Source organism: Pseudorasbora parva, chromosome 5, assembly GCF_024679245.1.
Source record: "Pseudorasbora parva isolate DD20220531a chromosome 5, ASM2467924v1, whole genome shotgun sequence".
NCBI classification, from domain to species: domain Eukaryota; kingdom Metazoa; phylum Chordata; class Actinopteri; order Cypriniformes; family Gobionidae; genus Pseudorasbora; species Pseudorasbora parva.
The window spans coordinates 2,351,680-2,368,949 of NC_090176.1; the positions used below are offsets into that span (position 1 = coordinate 2,351,680).

Sequence of the window (17,270 nt, forward strand, 5' to 3'; positions counted from 1 at the left end):
AATTGTTCAAAGCCTTTTATTCTGGTATCCAGCTGTGTGCTCTAATGCTTTAAAGCAGGGGTCCCCAATCTCGGTCCTGGAGGGCAACTGTCCTGCAGAGTTTAGCTCCAACCCCAATCAAACACACCTTAAACAGCTAATCAACATCTATAAATGCATTTCAGGCGTGTTTGATTGGGGTTGGAGCTAAACTCTGCAGAAAAGTGGTCCTCCAGGACCGAGATTGGGACCCCTGCTTTAAAATGAATGCTCTTTTGTGTGGTGTTGCTACTCATTTAGATGTAATCCAGATTACTAGACCTCTAGTTGGGCCCCACCTAAAACCATGTGAAATCCTGAATAAAACCTATGTGAGTAAGTTGCTAGGGTCAACATGGAACCCGTGGACAAACCCACTTCAAGCCCATATTTTAGCCCATGTAGTAACCTTGTAGTACCCACAAATAATTTAAAACTGGGACAGAGATGATCTTGTATATGTTCCACACGTGGGTCCCATCTGTTCACAAGAGCCATCCTATATGAAATCTATGTGGGCCCTTTATAGGACCCACAGACAATTCCATACAGAAACCATTTTAGCCCATTTCAAACCCACATGGGCCTCACATACACATGTTGTCTGGGTTAAAGGGGTCATATAATGGTACATGCACTTTTACAAGCTGATTGAACGGAAATGTGTGTTGGCAGTGGCTGTACACAACCATCATATAATGATAAAAATACATCATGTGTTTTAAAAAAAAAAAATCTCCTTTTGTTTTCCTGTCTCAAATCGAGCCGTTCGATGTGTGGCGTCACATGATCGGACACCCCTCCCACGACTGTTGATTGACAGCAGCGTTTCAATTTAGACCCGCCCCCTGAGCATCTATATGACGTCTATGGTCGTTACAGTCCGCTTTTGTATAAGTAGAGACGCTGGGCGATTGTAGTGTCCTGTTCTTGGGTGTAATAATGAACACAGCAGTCATTCTGATGTTCTTAAATCCAAACATTTAATTCAGCTGCTCCTGAATAAAGATCTGTAGCAGCTCTTCGTGTTAATGCTGCCCCTCCACAAGAAGTTGAAATGCTTCACGATGAACTGCAGCTAAAGTTTACAGGGTCACGTTAAAGGTCCCGTTCTTCGCGATTCCATCTTTCAAACTTTAGTTAGTGTGTAATGTTGCTGTTGGAGCATAAATAATACCTGTACAATTATAAAGCTCAAAGTTCAATGCCAAGCGAGATATTTTATTTAACAGAAGTTCCCTTTCAAAGCCTACAGCGAGCGGCCGGTTTGGACTACAGCGCTGCACTTCCTGCTGTGATGACGTCACTAGAACCGTTTGGTGACTAACGCTCCGCCCACAAGAATACGCATAATAGGGGGCGTGGTCTCGTTGCTCTCCCACGTGAAGAAGAGCGCACTTGCATCACCCCGTTATGGTAAGAGGCAGGACCTTTCCGGGCAAAGTGCGCTGAGCTGCTGTCCAATCACAACACGGGAAGCGCTGGCCCAATCAGATCTCGTTACGCGTTTCTGAAGGAGGGACTTCACAGAACAAGGAAATCATCAGGCCGTTTTTAGGACAGAGGAAACCGCGCTGTACAGATCAGTCAATTGTGTGAAAAATATTGTTTTTTTTACACGCGAAACATGAACTCATGTTATATTGCACACTGTAAACATAATCAAAGCTTCGAAAACATGCAACGAACGGGACCTTTAAATTACGGCATGCTTTCTATGTATGATGTTCTCAATATAATTCATAATCCCACATTTATAATGAAAAACATGTTATGGTTATTGTGTTATTACAAACTGTGTACGCTGGTGTGGTAAGTTTTAATTATGTAGATGGTTTATAATGGTGTCTGTTAAAAAATTAATCGTGTTGTAACAGTTATTACAATGCATAGATAACGTTACGCATCACTGACAAACCGACATTAACGGAAAAAAAAGTTTTTATTGGCAATAGGTGTAACATCAATCTGTCAATGAACCAACTTATACATCAGTAAACACACAGCATTCGCACTAACATTACCCTGCCAGTCCATAAAGACAGATCAAAGTGACATTACGTTAACCAACCATTCAGAAACGTCCTGTTTATAGCCTTAAATGTCGAATTTCGTTGGAGCTGTGATCTTGTCCCGGTCCGACTCTGGTTAAAATTGATAGAGAAAAACTGAAAATAAAGTATTCCAAAAAAAAATGTTGATAGAGTTGATCTTTTTTACGGTCTATGATCTGTCCTCTCAGAGACTCGTGTAGCAGTTCTTTCGCCTCTGTTGTCACGGGCAATGACTCACATTACAGAGGGGCGGGGTCATTCTTCATTTAAAGTCGTATGCGCCGAAATGGCTTGGTGAAAACAGCTGTTTTTGACCAGGTAAAATGAGTGTTTACTTACAATACTAATGAGAATTTTTAATTAAAGTAAATTACAAAGTTTTCATTTAGACACTAAAGAATCATATTAACTAGTATAAAAATGGCATTATATGACCCCTTTAAATTAACTTTAGCACTTTGAGATTTATTCCAAACGTAAAGTGCAATACAAAAAAAAAAAATGGTATTATTATTAATGATCTACTTTTACATATGCCAGATGTCCTGTAAATGCAAAAACTGTTTCCATTGTAGTTTTGCAAAAATGTCCTTTTTCCATTTGCCCGAAAAACCACCTCACGGGAGTGTAAAAAAATAGTTTGTAATATATGGGAGTTTTTGTGCAATTGACGCGTTTCCAATTTCAATTCGCACTTCTAATTTGCACAGTTTGAAGGGTAATGGAAACAGCTACTGATGACAAACCCATACTTCTTTGAGAGAATCCTTGTGGCTGCTTTACTTCTGAAGCATTTATTCCCCAACTTCGCAAGTACTCATGTGAATGTTAAAATTTCGTTTTAGTGCGAAATCCCTGCCACACCGCTTACAGATGTTGTGACGCCTCATGTGTCTGTTGAGGCCAATTTTGAGACCGAAACTCTTTCCACAGTCAGGACACCTAAAATGTTTCCCTCTAGTGTGAAGTCTCATGTGGCTTCTAAGGGAGGATTTAAGTGGAAAACGCTTTGGACAATGAGAGCACAAATAAGGCTTCTCTCCAGTGTGAATTTTCACGTGGGCACGAAGGCTTCCACTACTAGTGAAACTCTTTCCACACTGTTGGCAGATGAATGGTCTCTCTCCAGTGTGAATTCTCATGTGGACATTAAGGCTTCCTCTATGAATGCAACCATGTCCACACACTTGGCAGATAAAAGGTCTCTCTCCAGTGTGAATTCTCATGTGGACTGTAAGGTTGTTTTTCAAAGTGAATCTCTTTCTACAATGTGGGCAGTTAAAACCACCCTTTTTGCTGTGAGTTTTCCTGTGGGCGTAAAGGCTTGCCTTTTGAGAATAACGCTTTCTACACTGTGAGCATTTGTACGGCTTCTCTCCATTGTGAATTATCATGTGCATTTCCAGGTTTTGTTGTCGAACGTAACTTTTTCCACACTGACCACAAATGAAACAAGGTTTGGGCATCTGAGGATTTTCCATCGTCATGGATTCCTCTTCCGTCATGAAATCCTGAAGCTGCTCTTCATCTTCTATATTATTCAGTTCCAGACCCTCATCTTTCAGCGGCATCAGGCCTAAAGCGAAAAAAGACAAATTAAGGGTCAAGGTATAATTTATTGTCTCTCTTAGGGGAAATGTGTTTTAGTTTAGAGAACTGCTGCAACGTCAACACACAACACATACAACATTAACAGCCATTCTTAAACACTCATATAACCCTGTATCATAAAAAACAACACCGTTAAAATAATTACATAGAAAATAAAATGAACTCTCAGCACAACCCTTATTTACCAGTTATTGCAGTTATTTAACATGCTGCGGTAATTGGTCAATTTAACAGAAAAATGTGTATTTATATAGATTATGCCTGCAAAATTGAACTCTGTATCAAAAACAGCTCAAAATATCTTGTAAAGAGCCGATTGTCTTTATCCCCATGATTTGTCCTGACACTTTTAAGGGGGAGTCCTGAGTCCCCTTGTGTCCCCGAGCCGATACCCCTTTGGTCTTTGAGGGATAACCAAATCCACACAAAAGGGACCATTAGTGACCAATTCAGTGACCATATCCATGTTTACATCCTTATTAAAAAAAAAAAGAGTCCTAGTCCATGCAGAGGAAACATCCTTTCAGTTCCTCTATACTATTGCTTGACCATTCCTTAACAATCTTAGGAATTGGTTTATTTGTCTTAAAAACTAACCGATAGGTAGGGTGCAGGTGAAGAAAATTATGGTCAGAATTTCAGAGAGTGAGGGTCTGGCTCTAGCCACACAACCGTTCTTAATATTGCCATAACATGTCAAGGATGATATTTTTCCTCATTCCACACTTCACATATTGAAAAAAACAGGGCAAGCACTCAGTTATTTTTTACATTGCTTTTATGACATTTATTGGATCTTTTTGATCCAAAGTTTGAGAGGAATGGACAGCCGTCTTGATGCCCTAAGAGTAGGGCTGTGAATCTTGGGTAGGGAGCGAATCGATTGGATTCATGATTCATAGGTTTTGATTCGATTCAAGAGCGTTTTTTGCCAATTCAGAGCGATTCGATGCGATTCTCATTAAAATTCAATACGATTTGATTATGCATTTTCTTATATGCATTCATAGGATAATTAAAATGCTTCCCCTAATGCGTCTTAGTCAGGGTGTGAATTAGCCTGAATGCCAGCCGAACTCACAAAATGTTTAGGTCGGGCGGTTCGGTCTGGCCTTGATCCATAGAGGAGTAATTATCTCCGAAAAGAAACTGTTCGGACCAATGAAATCATCAGGGAGGGCTTTAGACGATGATGGACAGATGATCAACAGTAACGAAATCATGCACGTCATCAAAGGGGCTTGGATTATATTTGTTCAAATCCTAAACGGAGAGCTTGTTTGTATCTACATCACCTTCACAATTTCTCTCAGAAATGATGATCATGTTGGGTAAGTGCTCTGTGTATCATTCAATTATAAAAAAAAATGTACAACACCGGCAAAGATCGTTTATTCCAGCGCGTGCAGACAGGGTTGCCAAGTTTTTTGTTTGGGGGGGTAAATGTGTGTATAATACGTGTGTCCCTCCATTTAAGTCCATTCCCAGTGCCACGGGCATCATAAAGTATTGACTCTTAGGTAGGGGTGCAACGATTCACTTGTTTTCTCGATGCATCGATAACAAATCATTGTGGTGAGTTTCATTAGTTAACATGAACTAACCATTAAAAACACCTCTGTTCAGCATTAGTTAATCTTTGTTAACATTAGTTAATAAAAATCCATCTGTTCCTGGGGTTTGTTCATGTTAGTTCATATGTGCATAAACTAATGTTACCAAGATTTTAATATGCATTAGTAAATGGTAAAATTAATATTAACAAAGATAAATAAGTGCAGTTCATTATTAGTTCATGGTAACTAATGAACCTTACTTTAAAGTGTTACTGGGTTTGTTGCCCACTGTCTGACCTCTGAAGGCCGCTAATTCATGTATTTAATGTAATTCACAACAAGCCTAACGGAACCAGGAAAGACCTCGATTGGACAGACCTACAACCAATCAGAGCAACGAAGCGAAGCATTGTCAAATGTCAACAGAGCTCAACTGCACTGTGTTGCCAAGTCCGCGTTTTTTTTCTGCGGGTTGTTTTCCATGTTCACAGGTTTAAGTGACTATTATGTGACATATAGACCCATGAGTGCGAATTTTATCAGGCAAACTTGCCAAAATAACAGCTTATACTATGTTCGGCTTATACTTTCTGGATATACTTAATATACTTTATTTCTCGGATCCAGATGGGTCCGGGTCCAGTTTTTGAAATAATAGACGGGTCCGGGTCGGTTCTGTGTAGCACATTATGGGTCTCTTTGGGTTCAGGTATACATTTTTGGACCCTGTGAAGACCTCTACCATGAACTCTTAGTTGATTAACCCAAACCTTGCTTACTTGAGGTATACTGGTTCCAAAAACACGTCTGGGAGTAAGTTCAGACAACCCAGAGAATGAAAACCATGAACACACAAAACAGAGCAATGAATCAATAATTCACCATGGAAACAGACGCTAAGAAAAAGCGGGCCGGTGGCGAGTGTTAACATCGCGACAGTGTGACATCAGCAGTGAACAGCCAATCAGACGCTGTGGAACTGAGATTCACTTCTCGCGAGAGAAGCAGTGAGATTAATTTCTCTCTTCTGCAGAATATTACATGATTGAAAAATATAAAGAATTAAAAAAAAAAAAAACAGCAAGAAGAAAAGCTGTCTATGAAAGAGGACAACTTAAATAAAAAAAATTATACGTCAATGCAAGTAAAAGTTATGAAGTTTAGTTGATATAGAGAAAATTGAACATTAAGCTCAGTAAGCTTCTTTTTTTAATAGTTTTATTTATTGATTTTAAAGCTTATTTATATGACTTTATGTAGGCTATTTATATTAATTTTAACAAAGTGCCTATTAATGATTCATTAACTAAAATGATAAATGTGTAATTGATTAAGGGTATAAATGATATCTAAATCATTCAAAAGCCAGACGCTTTAGTCTTTAAAAACCATTTGCTCTGTCATGACCTATAATTTGGAGCAGAAACAGGGGGAGTGGCTTTATTGCATCAGAGATGTGTCACTTTACTCACAGCTGATTGGTCCAATTTCAGTTTGAGATCTCTTAAGCCGGGTGCACACTGTGCGATTTTGGCCACGATTTGGCCGTCTAGGACAAATTTAGTAAATCCTAAAAGATTCCTCAGATCCTAGGCTAAGATCTGACGTCTTTGGTCGTTAGTTTGACATGTTCACCGGCAGCCGATTAATGAGCGCTGCGATCAAATTTTACCTCAGACGAAATTCTGGCAGTGTCAGAAGATTTGGCACACAATCCTGCAGTGTGACTTCTCCTACGACGACAGTCAAATATTCAAGACAAACTATGACCAAAACGAGTATTAGAGATTTCTTTGTAGCCAGCATTTCAGTCCCGCGTGTAATGCAGCTCACTGTCAATGAACGCGTTATTCACTGATGATATGAACTCCGGGTGAGTTTTGCGCGGGTCCGTTTTTAGCGCGCCTTCACTATCGTGCAGTCTGACATTAATGTCAACTGAGATCTTACAGTGTGATCATGTTCGTACAGTCTGACAAGGGACATTCGCAAAGGATTTTGAAAAATCGCACAGTGTGTAGGCATTTTCTATTTAGGGTTGGGCATTTGGTCATTTAGCCATTTAGGATTGGGGATTTGGGGATTTAGGATTGGGCATTTAATCATTTAGCCATTTAGGATTGAGGATTGGGGATTTGGGGATTTAGGATTGGGCATTTGAGGATTGAGGATTGGGGAGTGTATGCAAATTAGGAGGCGTGGCCCAAATACTGGAGGCTGGGTTTGAAATGGCTGGTGCGCAGATGCACCTTATGGACAGCAGAGGGAGCTCCCAGTGCTAAGGAGCACACTTTAATGAAACCAAACGGAGCGAGTGAGCGGCTTGAGCGAGGACTGTGCGATAACTTCAACTTAATGAAAGCTTTGTAACATTTGTGGCCTCAAACACAAAGTCACCAGTGAAAGGAGTGCTATCGGTCTGACGACGAGAAAGCAGCAGACAGTGCAGCAGGTAAGATGCTAACATTAGCTACTAGTTATATAAGCTGATATTGCTAATATGCTTTAGTAGGGAATTATTATATTGGCATTCAAAAGCATAAGGAGCGTCTACTCTCTTTGATGTCATATGTTGTGTGTGTATGTATGTATGTATGTGTATATATATATATATATATATATATATATATAAACAAGGTTAGGAAAGCAATCATGAAGGCCAGTGACGATGTAACAGCAGGGTTTTTGTGCAGTGTAAAAAGGACCGCAATATATTGCTATATTATGCTCTGACTGACATCCGTCTTAACGTATACATACATACACACACAACATATGACATCAAAGAGAGTAGACGCTCCTTATGCTTTTGAATCGCAGTACTTTGATGTCATAAACCGATAGGTCTTGCAGTGTGCAGCGTTCAAGTCGAACAAGCCTAATTTCTTTTCTCTCACAATTTAAATAAAATGTATATAGGCTATATAGCAAAAAAGAAAAAAACATAAACAAGACCATCTAGTGGCAATGGGAAAGGAGTGTATCTACTAATGTCAGAGGGGTTAACCACAGTTTAAAAAACAAGGCAGCATGTCCCAATATAATAATTCCCTACTAAAGCATATTAGCAATATCAGCTTATATAACTAGTAGCTAATGTTAGCATCTTACCTGCTGCACTGTCTGCTGCTTTCTCGTCGTCAGACCGATAGCACTCCTTTCACTGGTGACTTTGTGTTTGAGGCCACAAATGTTACAAAGCTGTCATTAAGTTGAAGTTATCGCACAGTCCTCGCTCAAGCCGCTCACTCGCTCCGTTTGGTTTCATTAAAGTGTGCTCCTTAGCACTGGGAGCTCCCTCTGCTGTCCATAAGGTGCATCTGCGCACCAGCCATTTCAAACCCAGCCTCCAGTATTTGGGCCACGCCTCCTAATTTGCATACACTCCCCAATCCTCAATCCTCAAATGCCCAATCCTAAATCCCCAAATCCCCAATCCTCAATCCTAAATGGCTAAATGATTAAATGCCCAATCCTAAATACCAAATTCCCAATCCTAAATCCCCAAATCCTCAATCCTAAATGGCTAAATGATTAAATGCCCAATCCTAAATACCAAATTCCCAATCCTAAATCCCCAAATCCTCAATCCTAAATGGCTAAATGATTAAATGCCCAATCCTAAATACCAAATTCCCAATCCTAAATCCCCAAATCCTCAATCCTAAATGGCTAAATGATTAAATGCCCAATCCTAAATACCAAATTCCCAATCCTAAATCCCCAATCCTCAATCCTAAATGGCTAAATGACCAAATGCCCAACCCTAAATAGAAAATGCCCAATCCTAAATACCAAATTCATTTTCGACTTGGACTTTAAGTTTCAAATTTAGATTTTTAGTTTTGGTTTAAGACTTTTAGTTTTAAATCTGACTGAAAAATCCCTCCATAGAGGAGAGCCTTCTCAGAAGAGTTGAAGCTGTTATAACTGGAAAGGGTGGGACAACTCCATATTAAACCCTACGGATTAAAGTTCATGTGCATGTAAAGTTAGACGTCTCAAACCTTTTTGCAATATAGTATATATTTGAGTAAGTGTCTTTGTGTGTACCTGCTTCGGGACTGCAAATGTAAATTAGCAATGTGTCTATAATCTGGCTTGTTTACATTGACACTGCGATAGTTATCACTATCTGGTTATCCCCTCCTTCATGAATCAACTGAAGCCTTATGAAATCTTGCAATCCGCAGACCTACCTAAAGGTGCCATGGAGACCTAAACAGTCCCTCCAGGATTTCGCGGCCCTTTTTTGTGATTGTTGAAACCTAAAATGGCTGAAAGTGCGGCCACTTTTCTCAAAAGTTGCATTGTTTTTCGGCATTTGTTTTTCTAGGTTAAAACGGCAAAGGTAAATCAATTTTTACTTAAAGTGCTCATATTATGCTTGTTTGTTTTTTTCCCCCTGTTCTTTAATTTGTTATATATATTTTTTTGTTTATGTTATTAAGTTTACAAAGTGAAAAAGCCCAAAGTGCACCCCAAAGAGACAACATTTTTAAGAGCAAAAATTTAAATGTCCATTACAAACAGAAAAGTTTAATCGAAAGCAAATAATGTCTGATTATATAATAATCGAATCGAAAGCAGAGATGTATAGAGATGTCTGCAGTCGACACTGATTTAGTAAACACTTGTTTAAGTTTACCTCTATTTTTTACGAAATACAGCAGGGCTATTATTAGCCTACTTTTGCTGAAAAGGAGCTATAGTCCTCCATGCACCCAGTATTTTAACAGATATATAAATGTGAGATTAGTCGTAATGTACGTAAATGTATTTAGTTCACATGTACTGTAAGTGGTGATGGTGTTAATGATAGACCTCAGATATGAGCGAGAGTGAGCTTCAGTGCGTCGCTCGGACGGCAGAGAATGTGCTCGGTGTAAAAATGCACTTTTCTTTCGACCTGGAGTCTAATAAAAGTTCAACAGAAAATATGGTAGCTTATAGGCAATAACTGCACTTTTGGTTTAGAATAGTAATATTAATGTTGACCTTTTTCTTTCCCTATTAATGTTTCCTGCTGCATCCTCTTGCTACGTCTATGGATTATCTCCATTTCTCCAACTATGGGCTATGCCACAGATCAAACCGAAAATGCGCACTGCGTTAATAAATGTAGTGAAGCTTAATTTAATGTAGAGTAACTGGTAGCTTAGCTCACTACATTTTCCAAGTAGCTTGCCCAACACTGGTTACGTTTATCATGTTGGTGCAGTAGCCAATAGGCGGTGTTCCCTGGGCTCAGTTCGCTCAGCCCTACAGTGCTGTAATTTAAGCCAATGGTTTCCCGTTTACTACACAGAAGGGAATAGGCGCGAGAAAAGGAGAAAACCTACAAGAGAAGCTTTTCCCAAGGCTGGTTCGATCGAAAGGCTCGGCTAACTAGCTGTGGTTCGCCAAGGAAATATTTAGCTTCCCTTGCTTACCGTTTAAAACAAGTGCTCGTGGACACAGACCTGAAACATATATCTCCAACTCACTCACTCACACACACACGCCATGTTTTGCCACATTTGCCATTAAAATAGTGATCTCAATTTAATGTAGCCATGTTTGCTTTGCTTCTTTTTTTTCTCCTTTCTTTTTCTAAGTTCAACACAGATGTTATCCATTATCCAAATGTCAATTTGTCTACAGTAAACGTTAAATATTAGAACTAGACCGTTTTATTCCCCATTATAATTTATCGTTATGTGTTTGCACTTTTTACTATCTGGAGCATCATAAACATGAAACTTGTTCATTATCATTACCTGTGAAACTATTGATTTCTACGTGGCAGTTAAATTAAAATAGCCTTCTTAGACTATCAGCATTGACTGGTTTGAGTTATTTTATTGACATAGGCAAGAAACATGGCCTCAAATGCACCATAATGCAGGAAATCATATACGAAATTTTACCACCAGATAATGAAACTAACCTGTTTGTTCCTCAGCTTCTTCTTGTTTCAAGCTGAACACTTCTTCTTGTTTCAAGCTGAACATTTCTTCTTGTTTCAAGCTGAACACATCTTCAATCTTTATGTCTTCACTCTCCTGTTTATGAAACGCCATCTTTATAACAGTGTCAGGTGGATCTCAGAGGCTTCTCCAGGAGTTTTCCTGTGTGTTTGGACAAAGTCATGTTTAGAGAAGAACAATAATTCGCTGAAAGAAAAATAATTCTGTCTCAATTAGTTTCCTAGTTAGGAAAATAGTTGATGGCATTAAAAGTAGCCACAAATAAAAAACACTACAAATAACTGATGCATAATAACATTTTACATTTGGTATTTAATAATTTATACAGTACTATCATGAAAACATTTGTAGTTTGCTTATAAAAGTTGTGTTGTAGTATTTCTACACAGTTTTAAGCGTCAGGATTCATCAGCGTGCGGTGATTCAAACGCTTTGAATCAGTGAGTCATTTGACAAAGCATTCGATTCGTTTCTGCCGTGTCTGAATTTGTGTTTACCATGAATTAATTACCGATATAAGTCGCGATACGAGTCGATCCTCGAGTTACTCAGATGTGAATATGCGTCCCTTAAATAAACCCTGGTTTATAGTAAAACTGTAGTAACGTTAACCATGTTTTATTTATTTGTATTACCATGGTAAAAAATCTATATATGTGCACTTATATAGGCAGTTTTACCACAAACACCATGGTTAAACTATGGTTAGAGTACACAAGCCATGGTTCATTTGTGGTTTCCATGGTTTAACTATAATAACCAAATATTTTTGTTTGTTTTATTTGTAGTAAAACTATGGTTCATTTTCTTAAGGGATATAGTCACAAAAATATCGCGCTAATATGACATGAAGCATATAACAACGATATGTTAAGTATTACATAATTTTACACCTCTTTTAAAAGCAATTAAATCGGTCTGTATGTATTAAAATTCGAATAAAAACACCACAAACCTTTCGTCAGTCTTATCACAACAGGAGGGTCGCAGGAGCGTGGCGCAGCTTTATGATGTCATCGCAAAGCAAAATAAAAGTCCCAATATCAAAATGATCAAATTGTGACTAATGTGATTTCAAACACATTAAAAATAGTGTATGAGCTTCTTAAAGCAGAGTTTGTATGAGTAAGTAGCACTGAAATGCATCTATTTCAGGAATAGTAGTAGAAGATAACTGAAAAAAGATTACTTGTGTAACTGGTTTCTGCACTCAAACATGTCCTGTTTTAGACAGAATATCGCATATTAGATGTGCTACAGACTCTTTCAATGAGAGTTATCATTGGGCAGCATTTATTTGTATTCATCTATTTATATTTACATGTATTACATCTATTAAATCACAAATAAAATACTGTCCCACAGCAACATAACAATAGTGTAGATTAGTCTATTTAGTGTCCATTTCATTCATTTAACATTTCATTTTGGGGCATCCAAGTTATTTGATGTATTTGAACATTTAAAAAAAGTGTAACACTAGTTATTTTCAGTAGTTGGTAATTAGTTAATTTTATAATGATGTAACTCAGTTACTAATTTAGTTACTATCTGTGAGAAGTAACTAGTAACTATAACTAATTACTTTTTTAAATGAACATGACCAACACTGGCATGAGTGTGAGCGTTGGAGAGGAGGAGCGCTGAAGTCAAACCCTGCCCTCTATTCAATATTCTGTTTCACTTGGAAATACGTCACAGCACTGAAGAAAACTCGCTCCTTCCCGTTCACTGGGACTTTAAGATTCACATTGGAGAGAAATCTTTGATCTGCAATCTGTGTGAAAAAGTTTCAGAACTAAAGGAAATCTTAAGACTCACATAAGAGGTCACAATGGAGAGAAGCCTTAGAAGTGTCCTCACATATCAAGGAGACATTAAAAATCAACATTAAAATGGCTCTGCATTTTCAAAGTTGTTACTATGCAAGATTTATGTTAAAAATACATTCTCTTATCCCAGTTTATTTTTCTCTTTAGTGGTGTTCTAAAATAAGGAGGCAAATTCCTCAGTCTTAATGTTTTTTATTTACATTTACATTTATGCATTTAGCAGACGCTTTTATCCAAAGCGACTTACAAATCAGAAGAACAGGAAGCGATCCGTCAAGAAGAGGCAAAGAAACACAAAAAGTGCCCCAAATACCAAGATTTGTACACTGCTCAGAGTAGCAAAACCAGGAAAGGGAAGAAGAAACGAGAAATAGAGGGGAGAATTTTTTTTTTTGTAAGATTAAGTGCTCATGGAAGAGATGAGTTTTGAATGAAGCGAGTGATTCTGTTGCGCGTATGGAGGACGGAAGATCGTTCCACCAACCAGGAACAATGAAAGAAAAAGTCCTGGAGAGGGATTTCATGCCTCTCTGTGATGGTACCACAAGCCTCCGCTCATTTGCTCGTAGGAGTGAGTCGAAGTATGCGGGTGTTGAGCTTGTGGAAGATCCATAAGCAAGAGTCAGGGCTTTGAATTTGATCCGGGCAGCGAGTGGTACACTGTAAAAAGAATACTGTGAAAAATACAGTAACTTGCTGGCCGCAATTAGCTAGTAAGTGGATGTATTTCATTTCACAGTATTCTTACTGTAAATATAATCGCAGTAGCTTAAATTACTGTAAAAAAATTGTACAGTAATCATCACAGTACTGTATTTTATAATCGGGATAACTGCATTAATTTTGTGTACTGTAAAATAAAGACACCGTCACAAATGCCATTTATTTTCTCACTTTTAATTTCAAAAATTCATGAAATAACATTAGTATAGCAGCATTTTTTCAATGTTACAATTTTTCTATGAATATTTAATTTCATCACTTTTCTGAACATACAAAAAACACTTTTCTGAACAGACAAAATCAATATTTATTAAAATGTTTGGATAAAATTACAAATGTATAAAAATGTAATGATTTAAAAACAGCAGGATTTCAAACCTATATATTTTCTGAACATATACATTTTTTTTTCAATAAATTAACATTTCTCTGTGAACAATTAATTTAATTTCAGCACTTTTCTGAGCAAACAAAACAATCAATATGTATTCAAATGTTTGGTTAAAATTACAAATCTATAAAAATTAAATGATTTAAAGGGATAGTTCAGCCACAAATTTTAATTGTGTCATCATTTACTCACCCTCAATCTGTATGAATTTCTTTCTGCTGAACACAAAGATATTTTGAAGAATGTCTGTAATCAGACAGTTGATGAACCCCATTGACTTCCATAGTAGAAAAAAAAATACTAAGGAAGTCAATGGGACCCATCAACTGTCTGATTACAGACATTCTTCAAAATATCTTTCTTTGTGTTCAGCAGAAAGAAATTCATACAGGTTGAGGGTGAGTAAATGATGGCACAATTTTAATTTTGGGGTGAACTATCCCTTTAAAAACAGCAGGATTTCAAACCTGAATATTGTTTTTCTCCAAGAAGCTTCTTTTTTTTTCATAACTATTATTCTTTTAAAACTTGACCTGGACTTCCTGGGCTGGAGTCTTCTATCCTGTAGAGGCAGAAATTCATTATTAATGTAAAATTTTAAAAGTAAGACAGATGGGTTGATGACATACACATAAAAGTTTAAAATAAATATTAGTATTTTTTATATGCTTTGTTGGTGGTTTGTGGAGTAGCATCCCCCGGGGCTGATATTTTTTTTTATAGCTTCAATAAAGATGTAAAATGTACATTTATTTTTGTTAACACAAACTGTGACATCTGTAAAAATAACAACCTATTTTTAAAAGATAAAATGTAAATATTCTTATGGAGTTGGAACGACTCTTATTAGACAAAATTGGTTTCTGTCATTTGCCATTACTTTATTATTTAATAACTGTCTACATGAATAATATTATAAAATTGCACATGAATATCCCACATTTCTGCAACAATACCATGTTTACAGTTAGTGATACAAGTGCAATTTATGTTTGTGAGTTCTGAATGGAAAAGTATTCTAACTGGCTGGTGTTGTCACACAATGTTCCTCCTGTTTTTCATGTCAAGTGTTGTTGAATCGCCTTGTGTTGACGCTGTAGAACTGCCTGATTTGAAAATGATATTTGGCAGGCCTAAAGGGATAGTTCACTTTAAAATGAAAATGCTACCATCATATACTAAACCTCAAGTTGTTTCAAACCTGTATGAATTTCTTTCTTCTGCTGACCACAAAAGAGGATATTTTGAAGAATGTCGTTAATCACATAAACGTCGCACACCTGTGTGTGATAGGTGTGTAGGAGAGCAGGACAAAACAGTCCTATTATCATCAAATGAAAAGTCCCGCACACTATCAACTCGCAATTAAAAAGATTTATTGTTTCATTGCAACGTTTCGATCTTTCGATCTTCCTCAGGCATGAAAAAGAAGAATGTCGTTAACCAAACAGTTAACCGGAGACACTGACTTCCATATTTTTTTCCTACTATTGAAGTCAATGGCTCCAGATAATGGTTTGGTTACAGACAATCTTCAAAATATCCTCTTTTGTGGTCAGCAGAAGAAAGAAATTCATACATGTTTGAAACAACTTGAGGTTTAGTATATGATGATAGCATTTTCATTTTAAAGTGAACTATCCCTTTAATAGACAAGTTGCTGGCCACCCCTGACTTTCAACCACCAACTACTCACCCAAACTGGCTTCCAGTTATTTCAAGGTATTTAAGGTAACAATTAAAAGTCTCACCTGGTATTAGTTGTTCTGCCAGTCATACTCAATGAAGTCCCTGATGACCACCTTCCCAGTTTGTCTGCTAATCTGGACCTTTGAATTGCACTCGCTGTGCTCTGGGTTAATTCTGACGAAGAATCTGAAAATAAAAACATTACGCATTACCCTATCCAAGAAAAAATACCTTTTTTCCCACTATTTGGAATCTAAGTGCAAGATGACGTAAAATTCGATGCAAATATGCTTTATATGTGAAGTAACCCTTGATATTGGCATCTATTATGTATGTCGATCTTACCGAGCATGATGAGTCTTGGGAGTGTTTGGCAGGGAAATCTGGGCCTCAGCGTTTGCTTGGGTGGAAGTTTCTCGTAACACAAAATAAAATGAAAAAACACTTTTAGAAATCACAAGTACAATATTCATAAGAGAAAGTGTGTGGCAATAGGCTACTGTAAAAAACTACAATTTCAAATTATTTTTTATTAAACAAAGCTAACGTTAGCTACTATTTAATAAAATAAAAGACGTTATAAATGTAATTTCGCCAGATAAGACAAATATTAATACAATATATGCTCCCAAAAGTCGGGAATGGCACTTCAAATTAAGCTATTAACAATCTAACGTTATAGTTTCTGCAGCTTGAAGGCAATGAAGTTCAGAAAAATCATGAAATTATTTTAAAATATGTTAAGTAAAGTAGCTTAACAGATACCTCTAGCTGCGTTTTCTTGCCCCGCTTAACTTCAATGTCTGATTCCTCAGACGGCAACAGCAAGCAAGAGAAAAAAAAGCATTTTACCAATCTCGTTTCTGGGGGTTTACGTTCAGAAAAATCATGATTAATCACTATGAAAAATATGTTAAGTCTTAGGCCTAACCTAACCTCTCGAGACCGTCGAGAGTCGGCGGTGGTGACAGAAAAAAAGTGATCACATTATGTGACGTATCTGCACCAAAAGAGATCACATACACAATTCCAATTTAGCATTTACCAATGCTATCCTTCTCTAAACTAATGACGTTATCAAATGTTGCCAGACTATAAAATATATCGAAATCATGCAGAAATATATATTTGTGTAAATAAAATTATAAAATGCACACACAACATGAGACGAGTTTACTAGAAAGTGTGCCGCTCATTACTCTTTTCTCTCTCAGTGCATTCTTAAAGTTGAACAAACAGTTGACTTTACAAGAGTAAACTTTGGAAATAAATTATGTTACCTTTCTGAGGTAAAAATTTGGATGAAAGTGGGGGATCTCGTAGCTTTCCTTGGCTGAAAAAAAAAAATTCTAGAAATTGCTGTATTGTGATTCAGAGAAAACATTTTTCTACTATTATTTATATTATTATTATTATTATTCTTACTG

General features: G+C 37.2%; 1 protein-coding gene across 2 annotated transcripts; it reads right to left on the reverse strand.

The window, feature by feature from the left end:
- Positions 1-217: 217 nt before the first annotated feature.
- LOC137075903 (gastrula zinc finger protein XlCGF57.1-like) lies at positions 218-16,554 on the reverse strand. Of its 2 annotated transcripts, XM_067444855.1 has the most exons (4): positions 16,189-16,554; positions 15,906-16,029; positions 11,169-11,349; positions 218-3,648 (listed from the first exon to the last, which is right to left on the reverse strand). In XM_067444855.1, the coding sequence occupies exons 3-4, from the start codon at positions 11,299-11,301 to the stop codon at positions 2,867-2,869; spliced, it is 915 nt and encodes a 304-aa protein (XP_067300956.1). In that variant the 5' UTR covers positions 11,302-11,349; positions 15,906-16,029; positions 16,189-16,554; the 3' UTR covers positions 218-2,866. The 2 variants fall into 2 exon arrangements, with proteins under 2 accessions (XP_067300956.1, XP_067300955.1); XM_067444854.1 differs by lacking the exons at positions 15,906-16,029; positions 16,189-16,554 and adding an exon at positions 12,164-12,223.
- Between the last annotated feature and the right edge of the window lie 716 nt (positions 16,555-17,270).

Excerpts from the sequence above, each read along its gene's own strand:
- LOC137075903 (XM_067444855.1), bottom strand. The coding sequence starts at position 11,301 with ATGGCGTTTCATAAACAGGAGAGTGAAGACATAAAGATTGAAGATGTG. Across the intron at positions 3,649-11,168 it reads AGAAGCTGAGGAACAAACAG|GCCTGATGCCGCTGAAAGAT; the intron begins GTTAGTTTCATT and ends TTTTCGCTTTAG.